Raw genomic sequence first — 19765 nt, forward strand, 5'->3', positions numbered from 1 at the left:
AGAAGGCAATTGCTAAAAGTTGTGCAGTGGTAGGTGATGAGAAAATAGTCACAACTTATTCCTGCTCCCTTTTCTCCCCCTTCTGCCTTAAAGTAGGCATCTGGATTTCCATGGGATAGGACAGCAATGCCAGTGTGGGCTGAAGTTCTGCTCTAGGTAGAAGAAAGGTCTTCAGGTGGAAGCATTCCCATCCTTAGGGGCCAAAGCTGGGACTCCCTTGCCCTAGGCAGTAGGCAGTGGAGGAGGATGTGGAGGGGAGGGGAGGTACCTTCAGGAGCAGTTGATATTTGGTGATCCTTTGGACAGGTTTAATTAGGTAGGAAGAGATGGAGTTGGCCAGACCATGCCGCTGCTGTATCTCCTGCAGGGATGAGAACAATGTGCAATTAGACACAGAGGGGTGTGTGCATGTGTGTGAACTCTGAGAGGAGAGAGGCAGGGGTCAGAAGAGAGGAAGAAAGAGATAAAGGTAGACAAATATGAGAACATGTTCTTTGATAGGGAGAGGGGAGTAAAAAGAGAAACAAAAGAGACCAAGATGCATATAGAGAGAAAATAGGAGAGAGAGTAAAAAGGGAGAAGGATTAGGGAAAGAAGCAGGTGTGAGAAACAAATAGAAATTGAGCAAAAATGGAGAAAAAGAACAGTAGAAAAGACAGCAATAAGGTAAATAACAGAGCGGACGGTAAGGAGAGATAAAGTAGGAGTGAAAGGAAATCAGTTCCGAAAAGGGGAGATGAGAGTACAGGGAAGGCAGAGAATGAGGCTCTGACTTCCATTCTGATGGCTCCTGAGGAGTGTTTCCCTGCCCTCAGTCTCCTTCAAATAGCACAAGGATATATCTCCTTTATTAATACCATCCTTCTCTTTAAATTTAACACATCCCAACTTAGGGTCATCACTTTATTTCTTATAAATATTTCATTGTGATAAATGGCACCTCCTTCATTCTTCAGGTCTCCTAAGCTGGAAACCATGGAGTCAATTTTAGTCATTTCTCCTCTGTTGTCCCTAGTGACAAATCTTTCCTTTCCATTTTGAGGGACATCACCCTCATCACTCATGCCCAGGCTAGGGCCATGGCCTCCAACTGCTGTTTGTGCTTCTAGTGTCTCCTTTTAATCTACTCTCTATCCAACCTCCAAAATGATCTTCTACTCCCCAAAGTCTAGGGTTAATAAGGGTCAGAGAAAGGTACATTTTTGTGCCTGCTTTCAAAAAGCTTACAGTCTAGCTGAGAATACTCAATGCACATGAACTAGAGATCAACAAAGGACAATAGAGAAAATGGTACAGCCAATAAAAATTGGGAGAGATTACTGGGGTTGGGAGTGGCCAGGTGGTTAGTAGAGGTAAGGCCTCAACCTCACCTGGGGCTAAGAGGTAAGGTGGGCAGAGGGGGTGGGTTAAGTAAAAGGTTGGAGGGATGACATTCACTTACATCAAATACAAAATGTATTGGATGAAATAATCATTGTGTGTTTAGATGATGATGAGGACCATGACTGAATGGTACAGAGGATGCACACCCACCTTCTAAAAGAAGTGAAAAATACAGTTAGATATGCAAGGTTGGGTCATTGATGGGTTTGAGTTAGAAAAGAGTTAGGATATGATGGTAAGTTTTTCAATGGTAAAGCATCACAGATCTTGAAGAGAAAAAACAGGCGGGGCACGGTGGCTCACGCCTTTAATTCCAGCAGGATCCCAGGTGGCAATCCCAGGTGGCAGGATCACTTGTGTCCAGTAGTTCAAGACCAGCCTGGGCAACATGGCCAGATCCCATCTCTACAAAAAATACAAAAATTAGCTGGGTATGGTGGCACGTGCCTGTAGTCCCAGCTACTTGGGAGGCTGAGGTGGGAGGATTACTTGAGCCCAGGAGGTCAAGGCTGCAGTGAGCTATGATCACGCCACTGCACTCAGCCTGGATGACAGAGAGAGACCCTGTCTCAAAACAAACAAACAAACAAACAAACAAAAAAACAACAAAAAAGAGAAAAAAATGCATGATGAAAGTAATGTTTCAGAAAGAGTAATATATACCTAATAGCAACAGGGGGGTAAATCTTGGAGAAATAGAGACAGAAAGACAAGTTATGAGGCTATTGCAAAAGCCCAGGTGTATAGATCTGAAGTTACCACATGATCCAGCAATTCAAGTTCTAGGTATATACTCAAGAGAAATAAAAAATATGTATCTATGCATGAAAAACCCAAATATCCATGAATTGATAAATGGAAAAACAAAATGTAGAATATTCGTACAATGGAATATTATTTGGACATAAAAAGAAATGAAGTTCTGATGCATGCAACAACACAGATGAACTCTGAAAACATTATGCTAAGTGAAAGAAGCCAGTCACAAAAGACCATGTATTATGACTCAATTTTTATGAAATGTCCAGGCAAGGCAGATCTATCTGTAGAGACATAAAGTAGATCATTGGTTACTTGTGGGTTAGGGTTTGTGGTGGAGAGCTGGGGGGTGATGGCTAAAGGATACAGGGTTGCTTTGTGAGGTGATAAAAGTGCCCTAAACTTGACTGAAGGGATGGTTGCACATATCTGTGAGTACACACACAAAAACACTGAATTCATACTTTAAATGGATGAAATGTATGATATCTGAAATCATCTCTCAATAAAGCTGTTATTTTAAAATAGGTCCAGGTATGCAATGTAGGGGCATGCCCTAAGCTAGAATTAGTGAGAATAAAGCATTGGGAAGAATAAAAGAAATATTTTAAAGATGGACTAGATAGGACTTGTTATGGGGCTATGAAGAAGGGTGGAGGACAATAATAATTTTAAAAATTATTCCATTGCCTATCAGAAATGATTTCTATCCCAGAAAGTAGTAATTTTGTCACCATTTGCCTCTTTCCCAGAGGTGTGTAGTTACAAGACTTGTTTGAGGATGATGGGCAAAACAGCTGCAGCTTGACTCTCTTCAGGCAACTGAACCTTGTGAGTTTATCTGGGAGCTTTGGCAAGAAAGCACAAGCAACAATGCACCTTTGACAGTCTTCCTTCTCTGATGAAAAGCCCAGCTTGAGGAAGGCAGCAGAGAGGGAGGGGCATACATCAGTCAAACCAAGCTTAGACATCACACCCATGCTGTTCTCACATTTAGGGTCAAAAATTCTGGATCGGCCGGGCGTGGTAGCTCACGCCTGTAATCCCAGCGCTTTGGGAGGCTGAGGCGGGTGGATCACGAGGTCAGGAGATTGAGACCATCCTGGCTAACACGGCGAAACCCTGTCTCTACTAAAAATACAAAAAATTAGCCGGGCACAGTGGCGGGTGCCTGTAGTCCCAGCTACTCGGGAGGCTGAGGCGGGAGAATGGCGTGAACCCAGGAGGCGGAGCTTGCAGTGAGCCGAGATTGCGCCACTGCACTCCAGTCTGGGCAACAGAGCAAGACTCCGTCTCAAAAAAAAAAAAAAAAAAACACATTCTGGATCATGTGAATGTGTAAACCTTTCTAGGACTTTAATTCTCTGTGTTATCTTTACAGTAATGGATATTAGGTGACTGCCTTTACTAAGGGTTTATCTCATTTATAGAATGAGGGCCTAAGGCAGATGGTTTCTAAGTGTAGAAGTTAGGGAAACTCTTTTGATGGAATGAAAATAAGCCACAAAAATTATGCCTTTTGGAAAGTTTTGAAAGCAATCCGGAGAGTTTACTGTCTTCCGTCCCCACTTCCAGGGCAGACTTGAAGAACTCCTACTGGACTGGTTTTCTGGCTTCCATCAGTCTTTCCAACTAATGTAGAAGCTCACTAGGCACTATGTTGGAAATGGGGTATAGGGTGGGAAATTTGGGGATATATCTGACTTATCAAAGCCTAGAAATTGGCTAGAAATGGGGATGCAAGGTATGCAGTACTAAGGGAAAATACAGTCTGGTGCCAGGCACTGAGATGTGACAAATATGAATCAGGCATAAGGTCTCAAGGAGCTCACAGGTGAAGGGAGCTGTGAGTAACAGAAAGGTGCATTGTTCACCTGCCAAAAGGCAAATCATTACAAATGCTATAACAAAGATACAAAGTACAAAGGAAAGGATTCATGCAGGAAGCAGCATTTGACCTTTAACGGATAGGAAGAATTTTGAAGAGAGAGAGAGCTCATCATCACTGGCCATCAGAGAAATGCAAATCAAAACCACAGTGAGATACCATCTCACACCAGTTAGAATGGCCATCATTAAAAAGTCAGGAAACAACAGGTGCTGGAGAGGATGTGGAGAAATAGGAACACTTTTACACTGTTGGTGGGACTATAAACTAGTTCAACCATTGTGGAAGTCAGTGTGGCGATTCCTCAGGGATCTAGAACTACCATTTGACCCAGCCATCCCATTACTGGGTATATACCCAAAGGACTATAAATCATGCTGCTATAAAGACACATGCACACGTATGTTTACTGCGGCACTATACACAATAGCAAAGACTTGGAACCAATCCAAATGTCCAACAACGATAGACTGGATTAAGAAAATGTGGCACATATACACCATGAAATACTATGCAGCCATAAAAATGATGAGTTCATGTCCTTTGTAGGGACATGGATGAAACTGGAAAACATCATTCTCAGTAACTGTCGCAAGGACAAAAAACCAAACACCCCATGTTCTCACTCATAGGTGGGAATTGAACAATGAGAACTCACGGACACAGGAAGGGGAACATCACACTCCAGGGACTGTTGTGGGGTGGGGGGAGGGAGGAGATATACCTAATGCTAAATGACGAGTTAATGGGTGCAGCAAAACAACATGGCACATGGATACATATGTAACAAACCTGCACATTGTGCACATGTACCCTAAAACCTAAAGTATAATAATAATAATAAAATATATATATATATATATATATATATATAAAAAAAAAGGAAGAGAGAGAGAGAAGGGTGTGTGTGTTTGTGTGTTTGTGTTGTGTGGAGAGGACACAATCTATCCTAGGCAGAGAGAGCAGTGTGAGCAAAGATAGGAAGCAGAAGAGTTTGAGGCATGCTCAGAGCACAGGACATGTATGTCAGAAAAGTGTTAAGTGGAAGACAGGACACAATGCATTTAAAACTTCAAAAAGACCCTTCTGGATATTGTTCATGAATAATCAACAGAAGCATCCTAAGGGAAAAAGATTCTCAATCAGAGGTAATGGTGGCAGATGGCATCCAATATGATACCCAATAATATCAGGTGAGAGAAGCACTTTTCTTGGGTTCTTCTGTGGTAACAAATCTAACTCCAGATATTCTAGTGTGGAACACATAGAGCCATTTCCATATTAATGCTCCATTAAAAAAATCATGTGCATTTTTCCTCATATGGCTTCCTTCCATTCAAGTGTCATTTCTTTACTGAGCAACAAGACATTTGTAGGATTTCTGTTGAGGCAGTGCCAGGCTAGAAAGATGCTCAGGGAAGGTTTCTTTTGCACACTTGAGTACAAGAGCCATGTTTAAATGTCTTTATATTCTCCACGGGGCCTAGCCCACTATCTTGCATACAGTAGACATCCAAATATTTATGAAAAAAATGAAAACAGGTAGGCAGAAAGATAGACAGATAACCTTTAAAAAGGGCTGAGTTTCTAGTTTCTGTCACTTCTGATATGACTGCCAAAATGGCCATCACTGCTATAGTCTGTCTCTCACTAAACTTTCTTTTTCCCCAATTTCATCTTTCCCTCTTATTCATCCTTTGAATCCTGCAGGGACCCCTTCGATTTTGCTTACTGTAAAGCCAATAGGTCACTCTCTTCGGGAAACAGCACTAAACAGATCCCACCAGTTGCCAACAGGATTGTGTTATCATTCCAAACCAAAGGATCTGACAAGGCACATCAGCCTCACTCTTCTCCTGGCTTCTATTATAGCAGAGGTGTTCAGCCCTGGCTGCATATCACTCTAACCAGAAACTTTAAAATATCCCAATGCTCAGGCCACAGTCAGGCCAATCATAGCAGAACCTCAGGCATAGGATTCAGGTATCAAGTTTTTTTTTCAAAGCTCCCCAGGTGATTCCAATGTGTAGCCAAGGTTGAATCAATTGTATTAGAGAAGTGATTCTCAAACTTGAGTGGACTTCAGTTACCCAGAGGCCTCCTTAAAACTTAGATTGTTGGGCTCCCCCCGAGAGATTCTGATTTAATAGACATGGACTGAGGTCCAAGGATCACACTTTTGGAAACACTACATTTGTGAGAGCTGTATATGAAGCAGAAGTGAAATATATTAATCAACAACTGCATCATAGTGGGCCTTCTCTAAACATGTGCTTTATGGCTTCCTAGGTTTGGTGTGGAGGCAGGGAGACAAATTTGCCTCATCCAAAATCACATTGCTCAAGACAGGATGGGATAAAACAAAATATAGACATATACTGTTTTTGCTTTTTTTCCATGCTTAAGGTTGGAGTGGCCAGTAAAGAAAAATTAGGAAAAAAGGATAGCTAAACATCCATATTATGTCAAAGCAGAGAAGCATTTCCACCTGCTCATTAGCTGCTCAAGAATGGAAAACCACAGCTTACATCAAAGAAGGTGCCCGCATGCTCCAGGATAAGCTGGTTGGAATCAGGCTTGTTTTTACAGTAGGTGACATACATCTGAAATTTGTCTGCCTAAAAAGAACAAAGACAATAATAGATAAGCATTCATTAGCTGTTCCCTTCTGTCCACCATGCTGAAGGACCCAGCAAGGGCTGTAGAGTTAAAACTCTCAGATGCCAGTGTCTAGATTTTCTATGGCAAATGTTCTATGCTCATCCAGCCCCCATGGTCCCCTAACAGACATTGGGATGTCTTTCTCCTGTCAGCATGTGGAGAAAGCTTCTGAAACTGAGCTCCTTTTAATAATAGTTTGTGCTAGAAAGAATCAGAAAAAGCAACTCATATATCCTGATATATTCTGAAGTTGGACAGAACTTATCTACAGATTTTACTCTTTTTTGGATTATCTACAATTGTGCTCCCCATCTTGAAAAAGGACAGCATTTGCTCTGAATACAAAAACAAATAACGAAGATAAAGTATTATCTCAGAAGTAGATCTGCTTGTACTCTAAATGTCTCCATTGGTGAAAGGTGGAGGGTCATGGTAAGCAACTATGCCATCCCCAACTTCCCAGAGCAATGACGGGGAAAAAGAAAGCAGAGTGATCCCCGGGGCAGAGGCTAAACAATGGTTCCTAACCAGATTGTTACTTCAAACCAAGAACCTTTTATGGCTGTGTGAAAATTCAAGACTCTCAAGACTCTCTGGGTTAATGTTACTGGGAAAGGTATGTGTATTTTGGCCACCAAATACTTTTCTTATTTGGTGAAATGCTACCCATCTTGGTGCCTTTGGAACTTTGTGTTGGCATCCTCTTCTGAGACAGCAGCCCAAATATGTGTTTATTACAGCAGGTTTCATTTATACTAGCATTGTTCTAAGAGCTTTACATGTATTAACTCATTTGGTCCTCATGAGACCTCTATACAGTGAGTTCTGTTATTATCCCCAGTTTGCAGATAAGAAAACTGTGGCACAGATTGGTTAAGTGACTTTGAATTCCCACAGGGCTCTGCTACCTGCTAACTGTGGGAATTCAAAGTCCCTTAACTAAGCGGAGTATCTGACTTTAGGCTTCTTGGTCTTGACCACTGCCTTTCAATACATTACAAACAACTTCTTCTACCCTTCATTTCTGCATTACATTCATATATTAAGATTATGAGACTTAAGAAAATCACCTTGGGATAATTCTTGGCAAAAGGTGAATATTTTATCCAATCAAAAAAATTTTCTGAAACAGTTTTTGGGACTATGTACTACCTAGGAGGTTATTCATCATCCCTAGGAGATAATGATAAATCATTCTTATGACTGATTGTAAAGGAAATCCACAAGTTTCTGAAAGAAGATGCAAAAAAAAAAAAAAAACTCCTTTACTTAATGGTCAATCTTGTCATTCTCTATGTTGGCTGTGCAAAGGATCATAAATTATTTATCAGCATTAATATGAGCTTTGCATTGGCTCATCTATTTAGAGGTAGGAAATGTATTAGAACAAAACAAGACTGTAGCTAAGACTTTCTGAAGAAACAAGAGTGCTTGGAAGCAAATATTAAGATTTCATGAAAAAAAGCTTGTCTGAGAGTCAGGTCTTGAGTTGTGGGACTGGCTGTGATATTTATTACATGTCAGTGAACTAGTCAACCTCCTATCTCATCTGAAATTTTCCCATCTTTAAAATCTAAAACATAAACATAGTCCTGTCTGCCACACAGGGCTGTTGAGAACATAAACTCTCTAAATCATGAAGACACTTTGAAAGGCAATTAGCCCCTTATGGGTGGAAGTTATTATCAGGTAATTATTAAATAGTAGAACGCTTGACCCCGGGGGAGGATTTCCATGTTTATACTCAGTGTCCTAAGTGGACTTCCCTGGAGATATTTGCATTCATATATTGTACATGAGCCTGAGTTCAGAATAATGCGGGGTAGAGAGCCAATGAAGACTAATGTTTCTGTTTATATAATTAGAACCTGGTACATTCAGCCCCTTTACTTGGCCCATGATAATAGCATGAAGGAGGATGAACAGGCACTCATCTTGTGGGTCAGATTGGGATGAATACCCAAAAAAATCTGTTTTTCTCTATTAAAGAAGAAAATGTAACCAATGGTTAGGTGGAACTCAAAGGATACATGCTTGAGGAGATGGACACCCCACCCATTCTCCATGATGTGCTTATTTCACACTGCATGCCTGTATCAAAATATTTTGTCTACCCCATAAATATATACGCCTACCACGTATCCACAAAATTAAAGATACAAAAATTTTTTTAAATGGTTAGGTGGCTTCCTAAGGTTCTAATTCCCTAATCCATATCCTGTAACAATAGCTAATGGACAGAGCTGATGCATTTCCTCTGCCAGGGGTGGTAGTCTTGTTCCACTCTTCCAATCTCACAATTTTAGAACGCTCTTAGACAGCTTAAGATGGAGCTTAATCTTGATGTCTAAGAACTTTTCCCAAGGCTTCTCTCAGACCTACTCATGGTCCCTCTCAGTAGCCCCTGGTCTTGTGTGAGACTGGCAGTGACCCCAGTCCTTAGGTCAGGCACTGAAGAGTGGTGCCATGTGTATGGGCAGTGGGAGAAGGATTTCAGGTTGGTTACCCAGGTAACAAAGCAGTGTCCCACATCCTCAGGCAGTTGCTCGTACTTCTCCAGCTCTTTGAGGAAGATGCTGCAAGAGGAGAAAAAGACTGAATCAGACACTTCTGTGCAGCTGACCCCCCAGAGGATTGCACCGAGGCCAGCACAACCATAACTTCTCAATTATTTATACATGGCTTCTCTACTGTCCAAGTGATAGATGGTGAGGTGCAGTTTTTAATGTTGGAACTAATTTCATTAAAATGTATGTTAATTGATTAATTAGTGCTACTTAAAATAATATTCTTTCTCTCGGAGTGAACACTTCTAGAAGTGAAAAGAAATAATAAAATATTTTATTTGTGTTGGACTTTTTATCAGCAAGTAAGAATCTACTTTTTTACACAAGTGATCTAAGCACATCATAAATATTTTAAATAATATAGATATTTCAAAGAAACAAAATAAAATAGCGCTATCCCAGAGATAAAGTAGAAAAAAATTCAGCCTACACTGGCCTCTTTCTAATTTTTGGCCTCTGTCTTCCACCAGTAGCCAATTTGTACTAAAAACTATGTGTTAAACAATGTTTTATAATACAGACACCATTAGGAAAGAAAATTTAATGAGTAAAAAGTCACAATATATTCCAAAGCCAAATTGAATTACAACTGTTATCCGCCAGTGTGGATATCTGTGCCATGGCTCCTTTCCACGTTAATAAATAATAAAGAAATAATTACACTGACTTCAAAATAATGTATTAAATCATTGGTTTGGGTTCATAGGATATAAATTCTAACAAGCCAGCATGCATTATTAGAATGGTATTTGCTGTAAAAAACAAAATATTTTTCAAATACAAAGTGATTATGAGGCTTTGGGAACACATACTGACAGAAGTGGAAATGCTATGATCTTTACAAGGAACAATTTGACAGTACCGATTAAATCATGAATGTGCTTATCTTTTGACTCTGCAATTTGAATTCTGTAAATTTTCCCGTAGCTATCTCTATACTTATAAGATGATGTATATACATGAGTATTAACTGTGACACTGTTTATACAAGCAAAAGATGGTCTGTAAAGAACAAAGCATTTAAACTATGGTACATCCACAGGAATATATACTATGCAGCTATGAAAAAAAGACACAGCTCTCTATGTTTTCATATGGAAGAACTCTGGGAGAAGCTAAGTGGAAAAATGTACAGAAGAATACGTAGAATATGCAACTTTTTGTCTCAGTAGGAATTACGTATTTTTATTTCCAACCCAAGAAACTAAGAAAAGACATTACCACAGGGAAGCAGGTGAAGGAACAGAATAGAAGACAGTGGTGGGTGACACTTCTCAATGTTTACTTTTCTATCTAATTTTGATTTTAAAACTGTGACAATGCATTACCTTCAAAAATTGAATTAAAAGATACACGATATAAGGTGGTTCTGCATTACTCTACTACTTACCTGTATCATAGAGGGAAAAATGTTATTTGACTAACTTTACCTAGCTTCTATTGTCCACACATTTTGGCAGTATAATTAATTACAAGTGGTTATGGATTTCATATATGTGTTGTATGTGTTCCTCCTTCAGTGACATAGAATGATATTGATTGGAGCTTAAAAATATATATGTGCAATTAAAGATGTTTGGCAAGTCCTATTTGGAAAGTCAAAATGCTAACAATAGTTGATGGGATAATAGATGACTTCTTTGTCCATCTGTAATTTAATTTTTTCTACAATAAATGAGCATTGCTTTAGTAATAAGAAAAAAGCCATTTAAAAAAATCTGGGAGACTCCTAGCTGTACCCAGTTTGTCCTTACATATGTGATTTTAGAGTATTCTGACCTGAATCAAAGAGTAATTATAATGATATTTGGGCTTCAGAAATGCAAATATGTAGTGCTCAAAGTCAATAAAGTATCATATTTGTTGCTACCTTTTAAAGAACTACAAGTGGCACATTTAAACTAATATGTACTTTATATGACCATTAAAGTGCAAATTTTAAAAAGTGCTATATAATGTTATAATTGAGGATCAAACTTAGTTCAAGACCCAAAGGGAAATAAACTTTTTTGTTGAGAAAAGAATCAATCTGGCTCATCATCATATATATACACACACACAGGTACACACACACACACACACACACATATATACACACACACACATATATACACACACACACATTTTAATTTAAAATTAAAAACAATTTTTTATAATAATAGAGACGAGGTCTTGCCATGTTGCCCAGGCTGGTCTCAAACTCCTGTGCTCAAGCAATTCTCTTGCCTTGGCCTTCCAAAGTGCTGGGATTACAGGCACAAGCCGCCGTGCCCAGCCTGGGCCCTTCTCCCTTAAGAGTAGCCAAAGAAATGGTAAAACAGCCTGCCTCAGGACATTCCACACAGGATATAAAATTGTTTTATTGTTTCAGAAGTGGCAAGGATACCCATGATGACTCAGGGAGAGCCATTCCTTGACTTATGACCCAAGAACAGTAGGCCTGGTCACTTTAATTTGAAGTAAACAATGATAATTATATCTAAAGAATTGATCATTGATAGAGAGAAAGACAGTGCTGGCAATTTTATTTAAAATCTGATCAATTTCAATAGAGCAATACCCTGACTTTGGTGATAGCAGCTACAAAAAACCTATGGGAAGATACACAATTTGAAAATCCTCAGGAAACAAAAATACTATAACCAGAATTAAATGCACAGCATATAATTCTCATGAGGAATGCCTTTCTCACCTCCGGTTCTCCTCTTCTGCCTCGCCTCCATTCCTGATAGTGGGATACAACACCCGCCACCATGCCCGGTAATTTTTTGTTTTTCACTGTGTTATCCAGGATGGTCGCGATCTCCTGACCTCGTGATCCGCCCACCTCGGCCTCCCAAAGTGCTGGAAAATGAAGGTTTTAACAGCAGTTACCACTAGCTCACCCATCTACCTACCCCCATGTCTGACTTTCTTCCCCTCCCACAACTGAGCACAAGTTAAAGAATCAGCACTCACACTTGGTCACAGTTGTGAAAGGGTCTTCCAAAGCTTCATCCCCCTCATCTTTAAATAACAACTTTACTGAGGCGGGCAGATCACCTGAGGTCAGGAGTTCAAACCTAGCCAACATGATGAAACCCCGTCTCTATTAAAAATACAAAAAATTAGCTGGGTGTGGTGGCGGGCACCTGTAAGCCCAGCTACTCGGGAGGCTGAGGCAGGAGAACTGCTTGAACCCGGGAGGCGGAGGGTTGCAGTGAGCCAAGATCGTGCCATTGCACTCCAGCCTGGGCAACAAGAGTGAAACTCCATCTCAAATAATAATAATAATAACAATAACAATAATAATAATAATAATAATAAAAAAACAACTTTGTGGGGGTTCTTGTAAGGATTTAATAAATCCACCGGTAAAAAGAACCCAACCCAGTGCCTGGCACACAGTAGACACTAAATAAACAGTAGTTCTTCATGATCAGTGTTTCTCAATCTTAGTAAACTGATATTCTCTTTGATAAACATGCATCTGACACTCTTCCCCACTGCTGGAGACTTATATTTAGGGGGAACTCCCTACCAAGCCCTTGCTGAAAAATCTGCAGCAGGTTACTTTCTCCTAAACCATATCCTGTGAAAATCTTGATTGGTTATTATGTAACAATTAGATTCCAAGGTCACCTTGTTTGGGAAATGTTAGGCTAAGCTGGTTTTTTTGCTGAAGAACTTCCAAAATCCTATAATATGTTGAGTTGCACTATAAATCTCTGAAGTAAATACAATATGCAGTGCTTCTCAAACGTCTTTGTGCATGCAGCACTTTCGGGTCGAGTATCAGACTTTGTCTCAAGGAACACTCTTGGAAAATTCTAGTTAGCGGTCCCACACCTGGTTGTACATTGCCTTCTGGGGTTACCATCTGAGCAAATTCATTGTTTAGAAACGCTTCCTGGGTAATTCCCACACATCCAGTCCATAGATCAGCATTTAAAGGCAACTGTCCTAGATTCCAGCATGCTTCCAGATGGCAAATCCTACATCGGCTCTATAGGATTTAATTTAGGGGGAGAAAGCTAAGAATTTTTTTTTTAAACCTATTCAGCTTGTGCCAGGCATACCAACTGATAAGTTTGAATAAGATATTCATTACCATCTCAATGTAATTGTTGAAAGTAAGTGGCAATATTAAACTCTGTTTTACTTCTTAATTTGAAGCTTATGAAGATGACAGATTATGTAAGTCTGATCAATATCATTCTACCTACTTCAAATAGACACGATGAATTCAAATTAAAGCAAAACAGCTCACAACTCTCTTCGCAAATGATGGAACATTTCACCTCAGCTGTTTTATAGCAGCAATTTGGCCCTCACTACTCCAATAATTACATGTAATAAATTGTGAAAGAATGAGCAAGGCAAGTCGTTTGTGTGAATGTCTGGGGCTCTTTCAGAAAGCAATAAAACTTTTAAAGAAATGTCAAGATCAAGGCAATGCCATTACTCTATTAAATTATTATAATTTAATATATTATGCAGTTACTTTATGAGGAAAATGCTTCCTTTTGGCTTTGTACACAATCCTGGGAAATGAAACTGCTGGCATTTATTAACAGAAAGCTTTCTGAGTTTTGTCATTAAATATGATAGAAACAGCACTATTTCAAAGGTACTGGACTGGTTTTGTTATTCTCTCTGAAGATGAATTTGGTCTAGAGTCTCACTGCTTCTGGGGAAGTGTATCCTTCATTGACGGGCTCACAATCTTGTCAGCAAACAGACTTTACATCAAGGGTGCAGTCTGCCTCTAAATGAAAATAGCTATTTGATGACCTTGTATGTCAATGTGCATTTGTTTGTTGGAATGCCAGAGGTGGTGATAAGGGGAAGGGGCCCGTTGTGGCAATGGGATAAAGAGGAACAAAGTGGAGCATACATTTAAAAATTAAGTCAGAAATGGGGTGGGGAGAAAGGTGTGAAGTTCATGTATTTGTAGGAAGTCCAGGACATTGCCTTCTTTTCAAAACAAGGCTGGGTAACTGCTTTCATGCAAGTAGAGCTAGAGATTATTTCTAAAGAATCCATTGATGACCAGGCAGATTCAGAGCCTAGAACATAAGAGGCTCTAGACCATAGGGGCTAAGACAGCTGGTTAGCATACTGGAGCAGGTATTAAACTAATGGAGGGTCATGTACACTCAGGGAAAGGTGCTGGATTTTTCATGTAACAGTTCCAGCAGTTTGATCACCCAGGCTGAGCCATGAGAAGTACCTGGCTCTGTCCCTTCATTTCACACTTGACACTTTAGCTCAGGTTAGGGATGAAGAGGAAAGGTCTGCAGGGCTGGATGCCCATTCAGCACATCACAGTCTCAGCCTCCAACCACAAGCAGCAAAATTTACCTTGCTGCATGGCTACCTGTTGAATATGTTTTTGCCAATATCTTCTAACTTTGTCTAATTTGTGTGATCAGATGAATAAAGTTATTTGCATAGATATATACCAAGTTTAATATTAAAATAAAATACAAAAGATTAATCTTATGCTTAATATTACTCATCTCCATTAAGGTGGTATTTAGCAACCAGGCACGGATGCTAAGAAGTTAGTGTGTAAAACAAAAATTAACATTACTTTGGCACATCCAAACGAAGTGTTTAGACTTTGTCTTGCTTTGGGTATTCCCCAACGTCTATAATCAGCCCCAATGTTGATAGCTTACTGAAAACGCAAACAAACAACAGTAACAAGACCACAGCTACATTTGTATAGGGCTCCTCTGATGGGTTCTGCAAGTTACCTCTTCAAGTGTGCGTTTGGGGACCAAAGAAAAATCACAACAGGTCTTCCCCTTCCTCTTTCCTTAACATTTGACTATTAAGAAAATGACAGCTGGATTCTTCGGCTGTGTTACTAATTTTGGTTTGGGCAGATCATAAACCTTTGTAACTTTCAGTTTCTATAGAGCAAGGGAGTACTAGATTATCTTTAAAGATTTCTTTTGGGCTTTTATATTTGATAATTCTATGATTTTCTATAAATGAGAAACCACTAACACCAAAGGCATTTGGAGTGGGGGAAGAAGCTTAGAAAGCATAGAACATGCACACTTTAAGCAAGGGTGTGTGTGTTGGGAAGGGGTCGGAGGGGCAAAGAAGGAGGAAAAGGTAGCAGCAGCCTGGCAGGGTGGCCTTTCCCCGGGGGCCCGAACTGCACGTCCCTTCTCTCACCACCTGGTGGAGCCAGCGCCTCGCTGTGAGGCCATGGATCAACCCCCTTGAATTTCAAGGGGTTGTAAATTCAATTTATGGGTGGCAACCAGAATTTTAAAAAAGAGGAGGAGGAAGAAATAGAACCTAACACGAAATACCACAGTGCATCACACATAATGCAGGTGTTGTTTTTCAAAATTTAACTTCCCTGTTATATATAGCATATATGCACGCGTATATCAGGGCATAATGTACAGTCTTTTTCTTTGGTCCATGATAAAAATGGTTTGAAAAACACCACCTTGCTCATTCTCCTGCAACAGGATGGTAGCTCTGGGAAGATCTAGGTCTTTATCCATCTCTTTCCCTCGCTCTCCTTCTCCTCATCCCCTCCCCTTTCCCTAGAGCCTCTTTCCCCAGATGGATCTATCTACCTATCTACCTGCTTGACTACCTACCCTACCTACCTATCCACCCTCCCACCGTCATTGCCTCCCTCCGGCTCTCCTGCTTCCCTCTTTCTCTATCTCTTCCTTTCTCCTTATTATCTGCCCACTTCACGGTTTTCTCACTTATCCTCTATCCATCTAGCTCTCTCTCCTCCTTTCCTTTTGTCTCTCCCTACATTTCTGACTTGCACTATCTCTGCCCACCACCTCTCCTTTCTCTTCCCCCATCTTACAGACATGGATGTGAGAAGACCCAACCTACCTGGGAGTGCGACAATGGGACCTCTCTCTGCTTCCCATGACCCAGGATGGAGCCCCACTCCCAAATCCCCTATTGCCTCTCTCAACCTCCCTGCTAGACTTCACCACTTTTCTCCCTTGCAGGGCCTTTGTTCAAACTTTATTCCATCATCAAGGAAGCCATCCCTGCCTGTAAAAATCCCACCCCTTATTTAAATTATATCTCAAATGCCCCCTTCTCCATGAGGCCTTTCCTACTCTCCAAATGAAGCTATTTTCTTTGTGCTCCACTTGTGCCCACCTCCACCCTTATCGCAGACAGGTATGTCATTCTCAGAACCCAGAGGGCAGAGGCTGGGTTTGATCACAGGGTACCAGCTTCATCTCCAATCTAGCACACCTTTGGCCCAAAGAAGGAACTCTGGGAAGATGACCGAAACGTGGCTGTGGTTCAGTCGCTCATTGAGGTACCCCTCCCTAAATTCCCCAGCCTCGATTTTACCCCTGCTGCTCACCTCTCACTGCTCCTGGCTCACCCTGGCCTGGCCAGTGCTTCCAGCTCAACCTCACATGTCTCTGGTCCTGCTCCTTTGGGGCAGGGAACACCAGGCTGGGAGGGCAGTGGCTGGTGGCCAAGGCCAAATCTAATAGCTTCCAGCCAAGCCTGCAGGGAGGGAGTGTGCAGAAGGGGCATCCAACCTTGGCGGTTTGTCCCTAATTTGAAAATCTAGATCTTGCTGAAAACTGATTTATTTCAGGTAATTGTTGTAGGAGTGTGGCACAAGAATGACATTGACATAGCTCTGGGAGAAATGGGTAGAAATATTCATCAAATTCTAAGATCCACATGGAAGCTGTTTCACTATGAATTAAACCAGACAGATGTGGCAGCCACCATTGGTGGTCTAGGGAGTGAGTGAAGGGGAGAGAGTGCTAAAGTGGGAGACCAAGCCCTGGAATCTAACACCTGACTTTTAAGGAACGGGGAGGGGCGCACACTGGGCAAGTAATGGCTCCTCTGGGATTGTCTCCTTGTCTGTACATGGAGAGGGATGTACTTGATGGTTGAGAGGACCCTCTGAGCCCTGGGAGTAGAGATTTTATTAAAATGTTATTGCTCAGACTCACATATGACCCTATCTCCAAAAAACTGAAAAGGAAGAAGTTCAGATTTAACAGAAGGCGATGAGCATTTTAAACAAAAAGCTGTCCACACCAAAGTTGCAAATCTAATAATCAGCAAGCTGAAAACAAATTATTTTCTTGAATAACAAGTTGTATGCTAGACAAAATGGGAAGACTGCATTAACAAAATCATTACCGTCTAGGGATCTACTAATGGAATATATTCTCCTGTCTGAGTGCTCCGGAATGCTTCCAAAATGCAATCAAAATAGGTCTAAGTCTTGTGTAGATAAGTAAATTTCATGATCTATATAGTTATTTCTGTAGGAAAGAGAAGTAGTGCAAAATGGGGAGAGTGGAGGGCAAAATGAAGTATCATTCCACTTCAATACCCAGTTTGTATTAAAGCAAATGTTTGCAGGTATTAAATTCTACATATTAAATTGTTCTTTAAAGAAGTTTTGGTGCTGGGGAATTTTCCCATTCAATACCTATAAAGACAAAGGTCCTTGAGGCAGATAGATCACACACACACACACACACACACACACACACACACACACACACACAGCAAGAGAGAGAATTAATCCTGGTTGCAATTTTTCAAAGTGACACCATTTAGACAGATCAATACTATCTAGCTAAGATATGTATTCACCACATAATGCTTGGTCTCGGTGCTAATTTTCTAGTGACTTAGCTAATTAAGTTAACAAGGTCGTGTCAATCTCAATCCCTTTCTCTCTCAATCTCTCAATCTCCCAATATTCCTTCCTTCTGCTCTCCCTTCCATAGGCTCTCTCCAGATAACAGGCAGATAACCTGAGCTATGCACTAGAAATGAGAGGAGCATGTTTCTGTTAGACAGTGCTTAATTGCAACTTTGGAACAATACAAACAATTGGGGTTAAAAAGTAACCTTTGATTTTTTTTCATATTGAGAAGTGACAATTTCAGAGAAGTATTTCTGAAGAATAAGTATTAGGACAACTGTATAGTCCAGCCAGTAAGAAGCTTCCAAGAAACTCCTTCATGTAGAAATTAAGTTATTTTGCTCTTCCAGATGGTTCTTGAAGTGATGGGGAAAAAATCATACCTAATGGTTTTCTCTGTCTCGAGACTTTTACAAACGAAAGATTAAATTATGATTTGAATGGTATTAGCCGTAAGTCTGCAAATAGTAATTTTTTCAGTTTGTTCATCCATGCATTCATCTACCAAACAAATACTTACTCAATGTTTACTTATGTGCCAGGTACCTGATTATGCAGTGAAAGATGTTCTCCCCTCTAAGCTGTCCCTTAGAGTTTACAATTCCTGCATTTTCTAAGTTGGTTAACTGCCATTTTATCTCTTATTTATTAGAGATTTTAGAGGTGTTATGTTTTCTTCATTAATCAAAATGTGTATGACACAAGTAGAAAGCATACATTATGAGTACAGTAAAGACAGCCCACAGATCCTGTAGGAAATTAATATGAAGCTTGATTTTCTTAGATGTTTCCTTAAATTGTGGATAATTTAAATCATTAATTTAGTTTTGGTCAATAACTTTCTAAATGCACTACAGTTATTTGCCTTCAGTGCAGAACATATTCATGACACTCAGGGTTACCGCTAATATTAAGTATACTATGCTGTAACACAGTGGCTGTATTGGGCCCTATAGTGGGATATAGAATGGTTTGCACCAATACTGAGTAGCCCTTGACTACTATGAGGTTTTTTTTTTTTTTTTTTGGTTCTATTGCCTATTGTTTTTGCAGTTTGTCTTTAGAGAGCTGCTGGTATCCCACTACTCACTCAAGTTCTTGATTCTTATTTGCTGCTTCTAAATAGCTGTGGGCTTACAAACCATATAATAAGAGGTAAAGTGGTTGTTAGGGAGGATAGGAAGATGCTTCTAAGAAAAGACAAGAACTTAATTTTTGTGATATCTCTTCTAGTTGTTGAGAGGCTAGTTGTTATTTTCTTTTTCTTTTTCATAATGTTCTAACTCTATAATATGTGCTGGGTAGCTGTGTTCTTGATAGTTGGATTTATTCCTCGATTTGCAGCATGCGAGATTCTCTATGGTTTAATTTGATTTTTTAAAAGGATTTCTTAGAACTATATATTGTAACTAGTAGGTAGATTTTCAGCTATTTAGAAAACTACAAAACTGTTTACCATGGCTTACCAGTGATATCATGATAGCAGAATAAGAGGCATGATTATGTTAGCTATTTTGTTACAAGTGGTCAATTTTGAAATGTGTATTCATTCCCCTTATAAACTGATTGGCAAATGTAGGGCTCCCAGGAAGTGCGTGCTGTGATCTCTAGGCTTCCGTAGTTAGTCAATTCGCTAAGAACATGGGGAAAGTGAGACTTGTTGACTAAATCCCAGAGACCATAAGCCAGAAAAGTAAGGTAACATGACTTACCGTTTGCCAGTCCGATGTCTTCTCAGATATCCTGAGGGAGATGGGATGATACTGAGCTGGGCTCAGATGATGGAATTTGGGATCAATGGTCAAATAGTTTTATTGGGATCTTATA

General features: G+C 40.1%; 1 protein-coding gene across 21 annotated transcripts in view; it reads right to left on the minus strand.

Annotated features, from left to right (window-relative positions):
* The window catches only part of KALRN (kalirin RhoGEF kinase), a 695573-nt gene that overhangs the window by 247630 nt on the left and 428178 nt on the right, over positions 1-19765 (minus strand). For all 21 annotated transcript variants that reach the window (XM_032149952.2, XM_032149957.2, XM_032149956.2 and 18 more), the window contains 3 exons: positions 9198-9267; positions 6559-6648; positions 269-361 (listed from right to left, as the gene is read on the minus strand). In XM_032149952.2, coding sequence (XP_032005843.1) covers positions 269-361; positions 6559-6648; positions 9198-9267 — 253 coding nt within the window. The remainder of the gene's footprint in view (positions 1-268; positions 362-6558; positions 6649-9197; positions 9268-19765) is intronic.

This window comes from Hylobates moloch, unplaced genomic scaffold (assembly GCF_009828535.3).
Source record: "Hylobates moloch isolate HMO894 unplaced genomic scaffold, HMol_V3 SCAFFOLD_4, whole genome shotgun sequence".
Lineage (NCBI taxonomy): Eukaryota > Metazoa > Chordata > Mammalia > Primates > Hylobatidae > Hylobates > Hylobates moloch.